At 41.3% G+C, this 17,511-nt stretch overlaps 1 protein-coding gene across 5 annotated transcripts in view; it reads right to left on the reverse strand.

The window, feature by feature from the left end:
* Positions 1–1,647: 1,647 nt before the first annotated feature.
* Positions 1,648–17,511, reverse strand: part of cdkl5 (cyclin-dependent kinase-like 5) — a 44,897-nt gene continuing 29,033 nt past the window's right edge. The window contains exons 10-21 of one of the 5 annotated variants that reach the window (XM_037095212.1): positions 17,134–17,220; positions 16,504–16,584; positions 16,200–16,375; positions 14,302–15,131; positions 13,696–14,036; positions 11,425–11,526; positions 11,012–11,117; positions 9,895–10,030; positions 8,725–8,830; positions 5,965–6,087; positions 4,550–4,822; positions 1,648–3,278 (exon numbers count right to left, since the gene is read on the reverse strand). In XM_037095212.1, the coding sequence (XP_036951107.1) occupies positions 2,871–3,278; positions 4,550–4,822; positions 5,965–6,087; positions 8,725–8,830; positions 9,895–10,030; positions 11,012–11,117; positions 11,425–11,526; positions 13,696–14,036; positions 14,302–15,131; positions 16,200–16,375; positions 16,504–16,584; positions 17,134–17,220 (2,769 nt within the window). In that variant the 3' untranslated portion in view covers positions 1,648–2,870. Of the gene's footprint in view, positions 3,279–4,549; positions 4,823–5,925; positions 6,088–8,724; positions 8,831–9,894; positions 10,031–11,011; positions 11,118–11,424; positions 11,527–13,695; positions 14,037–14,301; positions 15,132–16,199; positions 16,376–16,503; positions 16,585–17,133; positions 17,221–17,511 lie in introns of all 5 variants that reach the window. The other 4 variants (XM_037095210.1, XM_037095211.1, XM_037095213.1 and 1 more) reach the window with 4 other exon arrangements.

Genomic DNA, 17,511 nt, shown 5'->3' on the forward strand with positions numbered 1-17,511 from the left:
CCCACGTTAGCAGTCGTTTACAATCACTAGCAATCAGGATTTTCCACCATACACAACATGGGGCAGTTTTTATCCATCCTGGGTCATGCTCGAGGACAAATCCAAAATAAAAAAATGTATTGCAGAGCGATGTCTTGATATCATATGTGGACAGTTGCTTTAATCACAGTCTCCTACTGGAAATCCCCCCGTGTGCTATATCCGGCTCCAATTCACCTAGCCACTTATTTAGCCAATGCAATCTGCATCAGTCGGAGTCTCTCTCTGAAAGTTATTGCTTTCAATCAGCCATGTAGTCAATTGGTTAAATTGAGTTTACTTTCTTTTCTGCATGTGTGATTTCATCCTTTCCACAGACGAGAAACAAAACAAGAAATCCTCCAAAACAAAACCCTCTCTCGAGTCCACAGATGGCTTGACATTTGCACAAACGCATCCAACCTGCTTTCCTTCCTTCCCTCCTTCTGTGGTTTATAAGCCTTTCTTTTTCACTTGAAGCTTTGAAACCACAGAAGAAGAGGAAGGAACAACAGACTGAAGTGAATCTGGAAGGAGAAGTATCCTGTATATTTCCCCTAGGCCACAGATAGTGTATTGTTCTATACAACGCTGTTTCTTTTATCATCCACAGGTCAGTAGACAACAAGTAAATGCTTTTATGACTAACCTAGTTAGGTAAAATCATCCCTGATCATGACTGTTGTTGATATTAAAAGTAAACGTTGTAATGCGAAAAAAGTAGGAAAACCAAATTCAGACTTTTTTTTTTACAAAAGGCTTTTACAAAAACGTTGAGAACACAAGCTTTTAAAATGCACACAGAAAAAATGTAAACACACTGGTTAAAGGATAAGTCTGGCGTTATTATCGTTATATCTTCGGACTGTAAACAAATCCCATGAACAAAACCAGAACCAACAATGGGTTGGCGGACACATAAACAGCCCCCGCTTCATGTATGGAGTAAGACCCTAATGCGTTTAAAGGTCTGTTAGATGCTGAAACACTTATATAATACTCCTTGACTATTTTACTCTTAGACTAGATTTACAACACACTGGAATATCTATCGTCATGCCAAGTGTGAGACGAACAGAAGTAACAGGCAAAAAGACATCTACCACTACTGAGTGATGTCACAACAATAATGGGTCTACATAGCACGACTGGCCTCATTTAAAGCAACGTTATGTAGAATTGTGCAATTTAGCGATTTTAGTCACTTTAGTTTTGTAATTTTTTTTTCAGAATCTTGTCTTAAAACCACTGGGCACTGTAGCTAATAAACAGAACTAGATAATACATTTGTTGAGGACTATTCTGAGCTGAGGATTAACACATACAAGTATTTGGCTCTCCGGTGAGTATTTACAGGTGCAGGATGGTGTGCGTACATGAGAAAATTACGTACATGTCACCTAGTTTGACAGTGCGGCTCACAAATGTGTTTCTAATAATTTTCCGACAACAACTACAGCACAGAGCTCTAAGCTACATCAGGTTTTAGATACACAGACACCAATTTTTTAGTATATTCAATTCATTATTGGTTTTGGTCTCATCACGGGATTCGCTGACATTGACAAACATATAAAATACCACCAGATTTAACCTTTAAGATCTTAAAGGTTGTAGGTGAGGTATGCCTTTTTTTTTTTTTTTTTTTTTTTTTGCAGATCTTCAACAATTAGATTTAGCATTTGAGTCAACTGAACCTCATTTCAAGAGGTTAACTTTTCTCTACATAAGGGCAGCGGCGTCTCGATGCCCGATACTTGCTGTTAAGGCTGTAGACAAAACCAACATGGCAGCATGGAGCTGGAAAGCTGTTTGTTGCTGATAAATCAACTGAGAGACTAAAAATGAGAGTGGGACATGAAGGTGAACTGACAAACTGTATGTAACAGTCTCACTCTGGCTCTACTGCTACCAAACCCTGTTGACAAATAGCCCGACTTTGTCAAAAAACTTCAAAACTAATGTCATGAGGGTGATGGGCAGATTTGTACTAGGTGTGATATAGATGTTTGTTTGTTTTTTTCCACTTTGGGTACAAAGTCAGCAATATTTCTTTACAATTGGATGAAACAAACAGAAAAAAAGGGTAAAAATAACATGATATAAAGTGAAAATCTGTTAATAACATATCAAATTGAACAAAAAAAGGACATTCACCATTATTAAATATTCCTTGTGACATATTGTATTATCAACACATAAATATCTATGCATTTCTTTGTGTCGAAACTAAAGCTCTTGCAATTACACATTTAATTCTATATTACCTTATAATATTCCCATATAGCCTACATACTGTGTCATTTATAGCTTATATCCTTGAATTTAAAACAAATAAATATTTAATAAATAATGTTGATATAAATCTTCTTCTTTTTTTTTGTTCTTATCAAATATCAGAGCTTGAAAAACATTTGAGTTTATTGGCCGCCGCTGTGATGGCGGCTGTCTGATGTGTTGCTGTAGAGTCCTGTGAGCAGAAGATGGCAGCAAAGAGGCCACATGGGCAGTGTCTCCTTGTCAGGAAAGATCAGCTTATTCTGATGTTCTAACCTTGTTAAGTAGAGAGAGAATAACATACAACTGATACAGTACTGGCATCCCGAGTGGGAGCGGACTCTTTCCTGTCTTTGAATCCCCAAACAGCACAGTTACTTGTGTTTGTGTTTGGCCTGTCGATGTCTAGTCTTTGTGGATTTCAGAGACGTGAGCGTCAAATGAAACTGTGTTTCTGAAGAGGACTTGATCCAGTGAAATAGGCTTTCATGTAAACTTTCACGACAGTACCATGATGTACTGGCAGATGCTTCCAGGACGGAGACGTGTTGGAGGTGGTGTGGTTCGGGGTGGGGTTACAGCGCCGTCTCCTTCAGGTCGTTGAGGTTGGGCATCCTGGTGCGGGAGGCTCTTGTAAAGGTGGGTCCATTCTGCCCCGGCTTGATGCCCAGCTGCTCGGGGGTGAACTGAGCTCCCTCGGCCCGCTGTAAAGCAGACACGTGCCAGCTGGACTCGATCTGTCCGGGGAGGGGATAGCTGGGCTTGCGGCTCTTAGCCTGGGCGGAGCTGCTCACCCCGGAGTGGCCCCTGCTCTCGCCGTGTCCTCGACCCTCGGAGTAGCCCGCTTTAGAGGAGGGCTGAGGGGGGTTGGGGAGGGGGGCTTGGAAGCGCAGGTCTTGAGCAGGAGGAGGAGGAGGCTGTCCTTGATTTGAGGAAGAAGGGGAGAGGTGAAGGAGCCTGCGGAGTGACTTGAGCGGTTGACTCTGTTCAGAGAGAAAAAAAAATTGATGAATAATCTCAAAAGATATCAAATACAACTGTTCATTAGTTTGTCTCTAAATACTCTGACTTTCCTGCGCTGTCTGTGTTCATGCAAAAGCTGCAACACTGCAGGTAAATACAGTTAAAACACTAAAAGATGTTATAAAAATTTGTTTAAATATGCACAAATTTGAAGAACAGAATTTTGAAATTTGACTAAAGCCAGGTTTGAATTTTTGTTTCATTTTGTTGAAATATTATAGATTCAAAGGTGATTCATGCCATTCATCAGAAAAAAAAAACAAAACTGTTTTTGGGGGGGCATGGATGATACATGACCAAACCATTCCAGACATTTTTTGGACCAAAATCAAGACACAATAATAGACCATTGTGACCATAACCACCATGAGACTTCCCCAGTACAAATAAAGCATATTCTTATCTTAGCTTATTAAATATGTTTAAATCTGAAAACACTTCCAGAACAGAACTGAAGTGAAATAAACATTCAACATAAGACCAACGCAAGATTGCATGAACAGCTTGTGAGACTTCGTAGACTGTTTCTAATATTCTCTCTTTGAAACTCAAGGTGGGGAGCCGCTTCTTTGTTATCTATTTAACTCTATTTCATTTAACTCTATTGAATCTGTGTTTCTGTGAGAAGCTTTTATGGGATTCTGCACCTTCAAATTTCAAGATATTGTGTATTTCAAAACATATTAAATACTTGTTTCCATTTATGAACAAAAGCCTTCCTGTTTTTTTTTTGGTTTTTTTGTAAATCCTGTGTCAGTTCTGGGAATGGGTTTAGTGATTAGTTGAAACTGTGTAACTCTGCTGATTTAAAATGATGACCTTGTTCTTATATAATAATAATAATAATAATAATAATAATAATAATAATAATAATAATAATAATAATAATAATAATAATAATAATAATAATATATTTTCATTGACACAACTAAATGCTCAAGACCAATTTTGCTTGACTTTCAACAGACATCCCCTAAGATTTTTGTTCACAGTCTTTCATATTTTTAAAGGACATTATACGTGCAGTATCAGGGTGTTAAAGCGCTTTGAATGACTTCACCTACAAATAGCTATTATGCGAGTGAATAAACATGATTTTCAAATGATTTGTGCATTCATGTCTGACACTGAGGGGGTGTCACAGTTATAAAGCAACACTGTATTTTGACAGACAGAACTCTTGGCCATGATCTTCAACCAAAAACAAACCAAGTCTTCAGCATGTTGGTACCTGAGAGTGGGAGTCCACTGGTTTGTCTGGTGGCCAGTCGTTCACTCTCTCTCTCTCCCTCCCTCTTTCCCTCTCTCTCTCCCTTTCCCTTTCCCTCTCTCTTTCTCTCTCCCTCTCCCTCTCTCTCTCTCGCTCTCTGTCCCGGTCCCGGCTCTGTTCCCGCTCCCGGTCTCTGTCTCTGGAACGCTCCCGGTTTTTCCGCCGGCTGCCGTGGTGAGAGGACGACTTGGAGCTCCTCTGCAGTGACAAGTGCTCTTGTCCATTACCAGGAACCTGACAAAATACAGACGCACTGTTATTAATTATCCCAAAATATTTGTCTCATGTTAAAGTTTCTGGTGAGGTTCTTCATGCACCCCTCTGGCAGACAAAAGACGGTAATGGTGATGAATTTATACAGAAAAAAATGCAGATAAATAAAATGTTCATGATTAAATATTTACATTAGGTAGGAAATCAGAACTGGCAAAAACAGGAGTTAAATTATCTGTTACTTTTCCTTCATGTGACCTTTTTTTGTAATCTGGTGTTGTGTTGAAGTCCATTTTTCCAGCTGAACTGCACCCAGTGGTGTAGTTCAAGGTCAGGGGTTTCGACACAACATTGGCACTTATCCTATATCACAATGATGATGTAATCAAGAGTTGTGATAAATAAATTTTGGCTGGGCCCTAGAAGATTTTTTCTGATTTCCAATTTGGGCCACGTCATCCTTAAATTTGGGGTTGGCTGTGTGCCTGTAACAATTTCACATAAGTTTATGTCTCCCTTTCTTGTCTTGTCTGAAGACAAATAGATCAAATTTAAACTGTTATAAAACAAAGAAAAGCACATAACTCACTAAGGCAATTATTCAATCATCGTTTTTTTAATTTCAATTCTGGTCCTGGTGGCATTTTGCACATTTGGCACGCCTGATTCAAATGATCAGCTCGTCGTCAAGCTCTGCTGAAACCTGACGATGACCCGTTCTCTTGAATCGGCTGTGCTTTAAAAGGTATGAGTCTGGATGAATATGTGGGTTCGGGTGCCTATAAATGAGTTGATGACCCTCGCATGACAACATGGCGTTTTGTTTGAAGAGAATGAGTCTCGGCGTGCAGAGGTGTCAGCCTCACATACACACTGCAGCATGAAATCAACGTCTGACAATGCAATGTAAATGCAAAGTGACCGCATTTGACATACTGTATGGCGAGACAAAACCAATGCACAAACACCGTGCAGCATTAGATTCAAAACGTATTTGAAATCCCTTCAATTCTGATTATTTCTCAGTCAATCAATCGCCAGGCGCTTGAGAGGATTTCAAACCGGCTCATTGTGGTTAGTGCCGTGTCAGTCAGCATGCAGTTGTAGTGTTGAGGTTAGATTACTGGTGAGGCAGGGTAGGGCGCGGGAGGCTGGTGTTGTACCATGGGCGAGGCGACTACAGGTAGGACTTTGACTGCTGAGTTGTGCTTTAAGCTATTCTTAGAGCTAAAGAGGGGGAAAAGGCTTTTCCTGATGCTGGGGTTTCTCCCGTCCTCCATGTCTGTCTGTGGAGCAGAAGATGCACAGCCACAACTCTCAACACAAATCTCTGACAGCAAAGAGAAAGACTACAGCAGCACCTGATGCATGATCATCTAAAAAAAAAATTACCACTGGACAACAAGTACAGAGAGAAAAATCAATAACAGCATGAACATTTGATTGTTAAGGTAGAAAGAGAAGAAAACAGAGTGGGTGTAGACTTCAGAGCAGCATTAAAGGATAATTCTGTGTACTACAACTTGTGCAGTATAATTCTACCTGTAATTAATATGGCAACCTCAAAAACGATGAGAGCCAACAAGTCAAAAAATGAAAATGGTAAAGAGGGTGTATCAGCTGGATAGATGTAAAACTTCTTTCGGATAGCAAAATGTTTGGACAAATGAGGAAACTTCAACCTTCCTCGAATTAATGGATGAAAACATTCCATGTACCATATTTCAATCGCGATCTGTCCTCATGTGTCACATTTTGCTTTTCATTTCCTCCCTTTGTCTGTTTTCCTGCCCAGCTGTGTTCTATCTGTTGATCAACCCTCGTGTATCTAAAGTAAGTCCTTGTCTTCCCCTCACTATTAGTCAGTTTGTCTGTGTGTTTGTTGTGCGTCTCTTGTTCCTGTTCTCCTCTGTCTCCCTGTTCCAGGTTGCTGTCATGTCCTTCCGGCTGTTGGTTCCTTATTCGTAGCATGTTTTTGGTTTGTACTTTGATTGCTTTTGTTTTCTTGATTTTCTCCTTTTTGTTTTCTGCCTTTTGTTGCCACAAATTTGGACTTCAGTTTTATGTTAATAATGCTAACCTTTTGTTAAGTTGCCTGCCTGTGTGTCTGCATTTAGGTCTCCTTTGTTTAAAGGTGACACGTGGAGTTCTACAGGAATGAGTCTACAGGTTTTTTAAATATTATATTGTCAGTTAAATGGCTGAAATAAGGTCTATGTTTACCACAAAATATTTTCATGTTTGACTTTATGGCATAAATTACGTCAGTAATTTACCCACAATTGAATTTCAAGGCATTTGCATGTCTTAAAAATGGTGGGTGTTAACAAGCGGCAGAATGAAACTACTGAAGTTGGCAGGGACATTACACATCACACCACCCATGGGCTATTTACTCACTAGCCTTTACAGGATTAATCATCAAACAGTAAGGTGTCTACACTGTAAGACACTTAGTGGTGACCTGCTGTTAGGTTGTAGCCTAATGTTAGCTTTTAACTTCTGGCTGTTTAATTTTACGATTCAAAAACCATTAAAGGTGTTCATCTTTGAAGATTATCTTGTTGAACAATACATGTAAGTATCTTAATCTTGTGTTTGTCACGGAGCTATCCCGTCATCTTTTAATCGAGGGAAACAAGGAGATGCTAACCTACAAAAACACGTCAACCCCGCAGCCCTCTATTATGCTAATTTTCAGGTTAAAATTGTACTTGTCTAAAGCATGTGTGCTCTAAAACACATTATTTTTCACAGTAATAATTGCGCTCCTGTCTCTTTAAGGACCTGCTCTGATTGGTTAGCTCTCACACTCATCATCTTTCTGCATCAGTTCAACCAGTGTTTTTGCAGTGCTTGGTGCAGAGCTAAGGGTGCTGACTGCATAATTGTAGGCAGAAGCGCTGACAGCTTGTTTAAAAGGCACAGTTTCTGAATGCAGGCTGTGCATATTTCTGTTTCTGTTTTCCTGTTGAGTGTTTTGATACGTTCACACCTATATAGCACCTAGACCTACTTCGTAATCAAAAAGACATGAACTCTTACTTTCTACAATATGGGACCTTTAATCAGATCATAGAACAGTAGTGGCTGAATGTGTGTACAACTGTTTACGACAAACAGCTGAAAGGTTCATTTTAATGTTCCCATTTGTTGTCTCTTCCAAGTATAGAGTAGAGTAAAGCTTTAATGTCCCTGCGGGGCAATCTGCCTTACAGACATAGTGAAAAAACAAAAACAAATGCATAATTCATCAACCACATACACAAGACAAGATCCACATCACTTACACTATCACCAGAGCTCATGGAGGTTATAGTTTGTTTAAAAAGTCAACAGCTGATGGAATAAAAGGCAGTCTGTGTCTGTCCGTGCTGCCCTTAGGGAGACTAAACATCGCCCTGATGGGAGCATCCGGAACGCAACTTATAAAGAATGCAGAGGGTTTCACAGCAATAGTCACTGCCTTCCAGAAAGCCTTTATGTTTGAGTAAACAGGACCTTTTCTTTTTTAAATCTGCCTGATTGTGTCACTGCTCATGCTTCTTGTCTCGTCGTTCCCCAATGTCCTGAAGACGCCATGTTTCCCTGACTTCAGGAGTTAGCTTGGTGAGTCCAGTGTTACTATTATCGTTACGAATGATGGTGAGATTAACGAAAATAAGACCTGCATTGCAATAAACCTGTATTACCCTGTGCTATTAACACTCTTGGTTGTCATCAGTGTTCATTCACATGGTAAGTTTATGTCATTTTGATGCAGTTTAGAACATTTTAAACATTGGTGACAAAAGATATTGACGCTACAGAAATTTTCAAATTCACCTACCTACAAACTCAAATAGACAGGGTAAAAAAAATCATCATACCCTGTGTGCAGGTGTTCTGGATCAAATAACAAGTGACAGATTAAATGATCTTACTATTTGTGTCTTCTTCTTTTTCTTCTTAATGGCTCTGAAGAAGCCTTGTTTTTCCTTCTCTTTGGTCGGCTCTGGAGGATTCATGACCATTGCTTCTGCGGCGCTCCTACGAGGCAAATTTGGGTCATTGTTCATATGACTTGTGCTGGTAACTACAAGCTCAAGATTAAACTGTTACCTCTGTTCTGGTGAGTCTCAAATGCAGCCGCAGTAGATTAAGTGATGACACATTTATAGTATGAAAGGATAGGTAATAATAATGTATAATAATGACAAGAACTATGTACAATTTTCTTCTTCTTTGTTTGGTGTTTTGTGTTTGTTTTGTGTACCCATAGAAGAATCTACCGCAAAAGTAGCGCATAGTATACATTAATCACAGTGCATAAATGTAAATACATACATATTACTCTTGCTTGTCATTTTTAGATACTTTTGGACTTACTTACTTACTCAAGTATTATTTGTCTGGGTGACTTTCATGGTCTATTGATTTGTAAGTTAATTGGAGGAAACACAAAACAGTCAAATTCCTCATATCTTTTTGCTTGCTTGGCAAAAACACAGTGATTCTGATAGAACACGAAAAAGCTGGAACGAAGATGCTCCACGCGTTTTCGACCCAGCAACAAAGAAGATCTCTAGAATCACCACAGTTTATCAACAACAACGATAACAAGGGTCACAATCTCCACTTGATTTGTGCAGAAATTCCATCAATGCATTCCCGAGATATCGCATTCACATGATTAGGACGGTCAAACTGACACACGTTTGAACAGATGGTCGACCCTAAACCATAATGCTTTCAGTCGCAGCTGATGAGGGCATGAAGACATAAACAGCTGAAGTTTAAACTTTTCCTCATCATTCAATATCTCAAGAACACACCTGATCCAAATCAGGTGTGTTCTTGCTTGGTTGCAATGAAAACCTGCAGCCACATGGCCCTTTACTGGATCAGTTTGACACCACTGTAACCATATGGTGTAGAAGCTCAGCTGAAGTGTATAGATGTGTAGAGAGGCAACTTTGAATGTGGTCACTTCAGTTTATATTGAGCAAGTTTCCTTGACACAACCTTGAATGCACATCTATTGTAGCACTGCCTGCCATTACAATCGAGGAAAAATTCCAGTTCAAAAAAATTCATGATGAGTAGATTCTCACCAGTCAAAAGCCGTCTGGCGTTTGGAGTGGTTGGCCATGGCGACAGGATCTACGGGTACAACAGGGACAACTGGCCCTCGTCCCTGCCCGACACCATCGTGGAAAGAGGAGGAGTTATCTGGCCTGGGAGAGGGAACTGAAGACAGACAAAGAGAAGAGAAAATTGTGCATCTGTAGATTTTACTGAGCAGCATTTGTTGGTACATTTTAACAGGGCAGTCTGCCTCGGATATTATTCATCTGTGACGCTGAATGTATTCTGGGAGTTATTTTATTATTTTACGTTGCGATCACGTTCCCCAAAATCCACCATGTCTGCCTTGTCTGTTTAAGCCCACTTTGCCTTATTCATTATGGATTTCTCCCTCTATAATTGCTGAACACAATATAAAATGACAAATGTAGGAAGAAACCTTTGTTCCTTGATTCTAAATTAATTAATTAATCTGTCATAAACCCCCAAGTTTTTTAGTGTCAAACTAATTTATCCAGAGCAGCTCTCTGGTAATATCTACACATACCATATGTTACAGTGGGTTTTTCTTTTAAATCTCTCTTTTGGGTACTTTTGGGGTTATATTTTATTTATTTGTTTGTTGTCTATACTTTCGCCCTGTTGTTTAAAGCACTGAATGGTTAAGATGCGTTACTTTCCCCAGTAAAGTGAGGCCTTAAACGTTTCTTTTAATGCATTAATTTAGAGAATAACAATGCGCTTGCCCAAACCCTCAACTAACAACTCATGTTAGAGTCACTACGGTTGTAGCCAAGCGGCTAAAGTGAAAATTTATGCTAATAAAAGGGTGTAAATAATTTTTTCATATAAATTTAAGATCTTGTGATTTCAGGAGAAAGTGGATGAGCTGCATTGCGCCATTTTATGTTTTTTGTTTATGTCATTTTAAAACAGGTCCCTATCTACTTCATTTCTTTAGAGGAATGCTGGTACACTGTTTTACTAAGAGGCTCCAGAAATGTTTTGTAGAATACAAAAATCCCATCTTTGCATCAGCATGAGGGCGAGTAGATACTGACTACATTTTTATTTTTTTGGGTGATCTTACCCTTTAAAGTGTTAACTTTCCGGACACAACACACACTCTGTCCTGTTCTTTACCTCGGTAGAAGCTGCCGACTCTCCGAGGCATGGACTCAGTGAAGATCATCCGGTTCTCCTTGGAGGAACCTCCGTCCTCGCCATGAGGGTCGTGATACATGCCCACCTTAAAGACACACACATCATGCAGACAAACAGGTACGCACATGGACACAGGACCACACAGAGATCTCAGTATCTTCAGCTCTGTCATCAATCAACTCCATTTGATCTCACGTCATTGCTTATCATTAGCTAAGACCGCTGGCTCACATCACGTGACATTTGGGGCAATCTTCAGTGAAGCTACATTTATACCAGCGACAACGTGCAGTGAAGCTGTTGACCTGAGTAGAAACAGAAAAAGCTATGGAAACTAGTGGTCAGAAGAGCTACTGGCCGTGTTCAGGTAGGGAGGAGTCAGGGGGTCGGACCTCGTTTTTAGAGCGCTGTGTATGAAAAGCAGCTGTGTTGTCCCTCGTAGAGTCTTTGATGGGGGCACAAGGGTGGCTCATGTCTTTAGGGGAAGGCTCACTCTGTTGAGAAGACGGACAGGCGCAGGTCAAAGCAGACTGGAGAAGCGGCATGAAGCAGAGGCAATGATAATGTGAGACAGAGACAGTCCCTGCACACACGCGTCAAACGTGTATTGAAAACACATTTTCAATACACGTTTCAAAGGAAAGTTTCACCCATGGACATGCCTACAGTGCAATACTATTAATGCGCGTGTGTGGGCTTGAATGCAAGTCAAGAAATTAGGGATTTTTTTCATGTGTGTGTGTGAACCTGTTTTTTGTGATCAACCGGCCTCATCATTTCCTGTTTCAGTCATTTTCAACATTTCCCTGATTCACTTTCATCGTCAAAAGACAGAATTAACTTGTGACACTTAGATGTGAGTTTTAATTGGAGGTGGAGAACTTATACCAAAAAATTCAACATCGTGCAGAGTAAATGAGAAATTTACTTTAACTCACAAGTTTTTTGACCTTTTACCCGTTATTAACTAATTATTTGTATCAAGGGAGATCTATTACACTTTTTCCATTGTTTCCTCTCTCGCTCAGTGTGTTATACAGGCTCCTAGTTCATGTAAAAGGTCTTGCAAAAGTCTGCACCAACAGAGGCTCCTCTCTCCAGCAGAAAACACTACTCCTGAAACGTCTCATCAGTAGTCCCGTCTTTAAGTCCATGACTCTGTGACATCACGCTATGTCATCATGTCATACATTTGCATAACTGATGCTGAGCGTCTAGTTTGGCACATAAGTATCATTTTAACACATCTGTTCTGTTGGTGTTAGTGGTGCTGGCTCAGACATGTGTGAGTTGACCAATCAGAGCAGACTGAGTATTAAGGAGGGGGAGGGCCTTAAAGAGACAGGAGCCGATGAGACTGACAGAGGGGGAATACATCACACTGGACAGTATGAGAAAACTGATTTTGGAGCATTAAAGCCTGTAAACGTATTCTAGTAGAAACCCAAAATAAAAAGATGAACCTGAAAATGAGCGTTGTATTTCTCCTTTAATACTGTCCCAATTTGTCATGTTGTTGCTCTGCTGGCTCATATATGGCAGATTATGTGTTTGTGAGAATATTGTAGTTTCATTTATTCTGTTTCATCTGTTTTGAGTTTAACATGTGTTTCTGTGATTTCTTTTTCATGTACATAGGCAACTATTACCAATTTCCCCTCTTCAGATGATCTATTATTGAAAAATAATAGTTACTCTCTAATTGAACTTCGAGAGTAAGAAAATTAGTAAGAACTTGTAAAACACTTCTTAGGTCAACTTAGCATCAGCTACAAGGTTGAAAACCGGCTGTGTGTGTTTTAAAGACACTGTCTGTTAAAACCAAATTCTCTGTAAAGCTACAGACAGAGATACTGAAAATTCAACCTACGACAGATGTTGCTGTTGCCATGGGGACGGTAACAACTCCTACGGGGGCAGCTTCCAGAGAGGAAAGAACTAACACGGTATTCGTCCACTAGCAGTCAGCTCCATCATCATTTCTTTATCATATCAGGGTCGTAGCCACGATTTTAGAAATACTGAGGCCATGAGTCCAAAGTCCCACCAGCTAAAGTAGTGTTTACTGGGCCTTTTCTGCTATCTGAGTTGTGACCACCATTTCTTTACTTGCATTCAGTTTATTATTTATTAATAATATATATATTTTGTGTTAATCTAAAAATCTAATTTTCTGTACATTTAATCTCCCATATTTAGGTCTTTATGTTGTTTGAAACTATCATAACAATGACAGATATGCTGTTCTGGTGGAGAACTCCCATCCATTTCATTTTATTTCAATGTATTTATATTCTGCCTTAGACAGTTATTTATTTTATTTAAGATATTTAGTTGAAAACATACCATCATTCTTAAAATAGAAACGATTCTGGAAGACTTCAGAGTTTTCAGAGTCAGACCTTGTGTGCTTCCAACGATGAGCTGCTTTGCATTTTAGTCAACAATCTAACTCATTTAATACTCACATAACAGAGAGGAAAAGGATCCTCAAGGTGTGTGTGCAATTTTTTTCAGCTCAACATACAGTATATCCTCTACACTTTACACCAGGGAATAGCACTATTGTTTGGTTAAGGGACCCTTTATCAGCACAAGTGTCAGTATTTTAGGGTGAATCTTTCCTTTAAATCCCCACACTCACGAGACTGTCCGCCACTAACCCTCGTCATGTCATCAGTGCAGTCCTCTCTCGAGGAGCTCACTGAGTGTCCGGTGAGGGTGGTCCGGTGCTGTAGCTGGGGGGAGAGGAGCTGCAGGCTGCTGGCACGTGTTGGTATGGCCTGCCCCGGCGCAGGCAAGCCCGCCATCCCACCCTCGACCCCGTGCGGTCGATGGCGCTCCCTCCTCACGTACATTGAGTGGCGTTGAGGCCGCTGCTGAGAGGAGAACGGGGAGGTGTAGCCCAGGCCGTAGTGATAAGACTCATGTGGAGAAGGCAGAGTGTGAGTGGAGGGCATCCCTGTTCCTCCTGGGTCCAAGAGCTCCGGAGCACCAGCCTCCTCTGGACAAAAGAAAAGAACTTCATGTAAAGGTTATTTTTATTATTGATTATTCCACTACTGACATGTTAATAATTTGATGGCTGTCTGGATTTCTGTTTGTTTTGCTGGACAAGGGAGGTTGCAGAGATCTAGTGTTTGATGCACTGGATATAAATACTTGAAAATAAAAAAAATCTGGTTGAAGCCTGAAGCCAAGTTGCTCCATTCTTAATTCAGTGGACAATGAAGTTGACTCATGAATACAAATCCGACTCTTCAACCTACCCGGTGCCATAGATTTATGTCTGGATTTGTGTCTGGATGACGAGTCCAGAGTGCTGCTCTCCATGCGGACGTTGCCGCTGCTACGAGAGGCGGGGCTGTGCCCGGATCGATCGCTGTGTCGAGCAGAGGGGCTGCCAGGCGGCCCCGGAGGACCTGAAGGGGCGTTGAGGTCTAAACAACTGGCGGGGAAGAAGCGGGCACTGGGTCCCACCCCCGCTGTCGTGTTGGCGTTCGGGTCATCTGGGTGGAGTCGACCGTCGCTGAGGTTCCCTACAGATTTGGCATCACTCAGCGCACTGTGGCTCTTGGACAGGCTGAGGTAAGAGGCTGAACTCTTAGATGAGGACGACATGGATCCATGGGCAGAGTCGGCCATACTGTGGGCGTGTCGGCCGTGTTGTTTCTCTCCTCCGGACTGCAGTGTGTTGGTCTTGCCTTCCAGGAAGGTGTGGCGGCCAGCCTGCTGTTGCTGCTGCTGAGAGCGGGAGGAGCTGGGTTTGCCGTGGCCATACTTCGCCCCGTGTCCCGGATCCGACAGCTTTGGGGAGGGTCCCAAGCTGAAGTCAAACTCCGTCTTGCCTTTAGCTTCTTTGGGACTGAGGAGGTGGGGCAAGTTGTTGTTAGCCAGGTCTTTGCTGGACGAGGCAGAACGATTAAGGGTCTGGGACATGTACTGGCCCTTGGGATGGAGCGTAGGACTCAAACTGGATGGGGGCGGTTTGTTTCCATTGAGGAAACTCTTGTTGCTGAGGTGGTGGAGGTCGCCATGTCGAGGGAGGCTGGAACATTCTTTGCTGTTGGAGCGACGGCTCGTGCTCTTAGTGTGACTCCTGAAGGGGCAGACGGATGGGGGATAGTTTAGCATTTGAGCTGATCAATTATATTAAGCTTCAAGTCCACATCTTTCTTAATGGAAACTTTCTCTGTAATTGTTAAGTGTTGTCCCAGTGAAAGCAAACTCCCTCAAGTCTTGATCCAACAATCTTTCTTTTTAGAGTCTCTCAAAAATATTCAGCTCTGTTATGGCAGACAAAAAAAAAAAAAAAAACAATGAAGAAAATATCGAAATCCAAAATCAAATCAGCGAAATCTGAGTATGTCAACAAATTCAGTCAAGCAAAATGCTCAACTTCATAAGTGGGGTATGAAGTCATGCATAGGATGGAGAATAACCACATTACAGCAGGAATGCGAAGCAGCCGTGCTGGGTGGACTTAAATAGTTAAGAGATGAGATAAATCTATTCTTGGATGGGACCTGTCAGGAAACAATACTTACAAATAGAAGCAATGATCTCTTCAATTTATTCATAAAAAACAAAAAAAACAAATAAACAAATTTACATCATAAATTAATTTAGGGAAAAAACAGGAACTGCTTTATTTAATCATTTGCTGCCTAAAACCCAAATCATTCTGTATAGTATTCATCTGTGTCAGTACAATACAGATCACAAGGCAAAACACGTACCCTTCCTCCATGTCCAAAAAAATGTTCTATCTCACAAGATACAGGGGCATTAAGTGATAATGATAATGATGCCTCTGTACCTGATGAAGAGACGATTCAACCTTGAAACGTATTTCTTAATCTAATAAAGACACGTTTTTTAAAAGGGAGCATTCTACAGTGTGTGAAAGAAGGATGTTCCCTGCACACATGGATGGTGTACGCCATGTAATAATTGTATGCAAAGTCTGTTCTGCTCTGGAGGACACATTTTTTCACTCACTTCAACTCCTTTCTTTCAAGAGCTACAGCATTAGCATTCACTCTCTGGCTGCCACGTTGGAATTAGGATGGACGATGAAGATTTGTCCAGCAGTAAAGATATCCCTGTACTGTGACATTGAAGTTGCTAACAGTCCCAAAGTAAAAATAAAGAAGCGCAGTTTCACCGTGTGGGAACTGTGTTCTCTCCGTGATGGTGCGTTTTCCTCTTGGACGAGCGCGGCGGGTTGGGAGACGCAGGAGGCGGGCGCTCCCTCTCCGCCTGCCTCAGAGGCTGGAAGGCCGGATGGTTCAAACTCTGCTCCGTCAGGTAGCGCTCGGTCGGGTTCAGCAGCAGCAGGTTCTAAGGGAAGAAATCACATGGAGGGGACATATTTTAGTGGCTTGCATCTAAAACTCTGCAGACATTACATCTTTGATAGATAACACGTCATGCTTATGACAATGTTTGAGTATTCCACAACATTTTACCTTCATCAGATCCAACATCAAACCAGTCAAGATGCCTTGGTACCTTCTCTCCAAAGTCTGAGGATGAGTAACAGAGGGAAACTGGCACACACACACATGCATGCACACACACACACACACACACACACACACACACACACACACACACACACACACACACACACACACACACACACACAAACACAATGCATCAAATTTGTGATCAAACGAAAATTTCTGGGCTGGCAATAATTGCTATTGCTGTTTCCAAGATAAAGTAGACAGTAAAAAAGAATAATAATAAGAAGAAGCTCTCCGTTCAAATCATATGATAATCAATCACTGGTTCACACTAAACAAACTACCAAGCACACACAAACAGACACACACATGCACACAAACACACAAAGTCTTGTTCGGCCTTCTGGGACATTTTCTCTTGTTGCTAAACTGAACACCAACCACCTATCTCATGAGTCATAGCAATCCACTCAGTCATGGTGCTGGGAACGCTGCCATGAGAGAGAGAGAGAGAGAGAGAGAGAGATGGAGCTGGAGACAGAAGGAAAGGAGGTAAAAGTGGAGGAGGAGGAGGAGACAGAAGAAGAGCATTAGAGACTGTAGAGAGGATACAAGGCAAACGTTTCCTACCCTGATCCCATGAAAGCGAGGGTTGTTGTAGAAGAGTTTCATCTGTTCTGCAGGAAGCGGCCCCAAAACCTTCTGAATGGTGAAGAGCTGAAAATGAAGCAGCATCGTAGTTAATAGTGGACTTACTGCACATGCATTCGTTCACTGACAAGACTTTTTGCGGAATGAACACGTGCATGATGAGCATTTTTAAAATATTGACATTGTTTTGTCAGGTCAACAATTCATTTTCAGTCACAGCGTTCAAGCCAGCGCTGACAGGAAGTCCTTAAAGTGCTCAACGGAGGGCACTGCATTTCCATGACAACAGAGCAAACTCTCCTACTGAGATCCTGTGACATAATCAAAGAGCCATGGAAGAGGCCTTGAGGTTGAGGT

This window comes from Acanthopagrus latus, chromosome 4 (genome assembly GCF_904848185.1).
Source record: "Acanthopagrus latus isolate v.2019 chromosome 4, fAcaLat1.1, whole genome shotgun sequence".
Classification (NCBI taxonomy): domain Eukaryota; kingdom Metazoa; phylum Chordata; class Actinopteri; order Spariformes; family Sparidae; genus Acanthopagrus; species Acanthopagrus latus.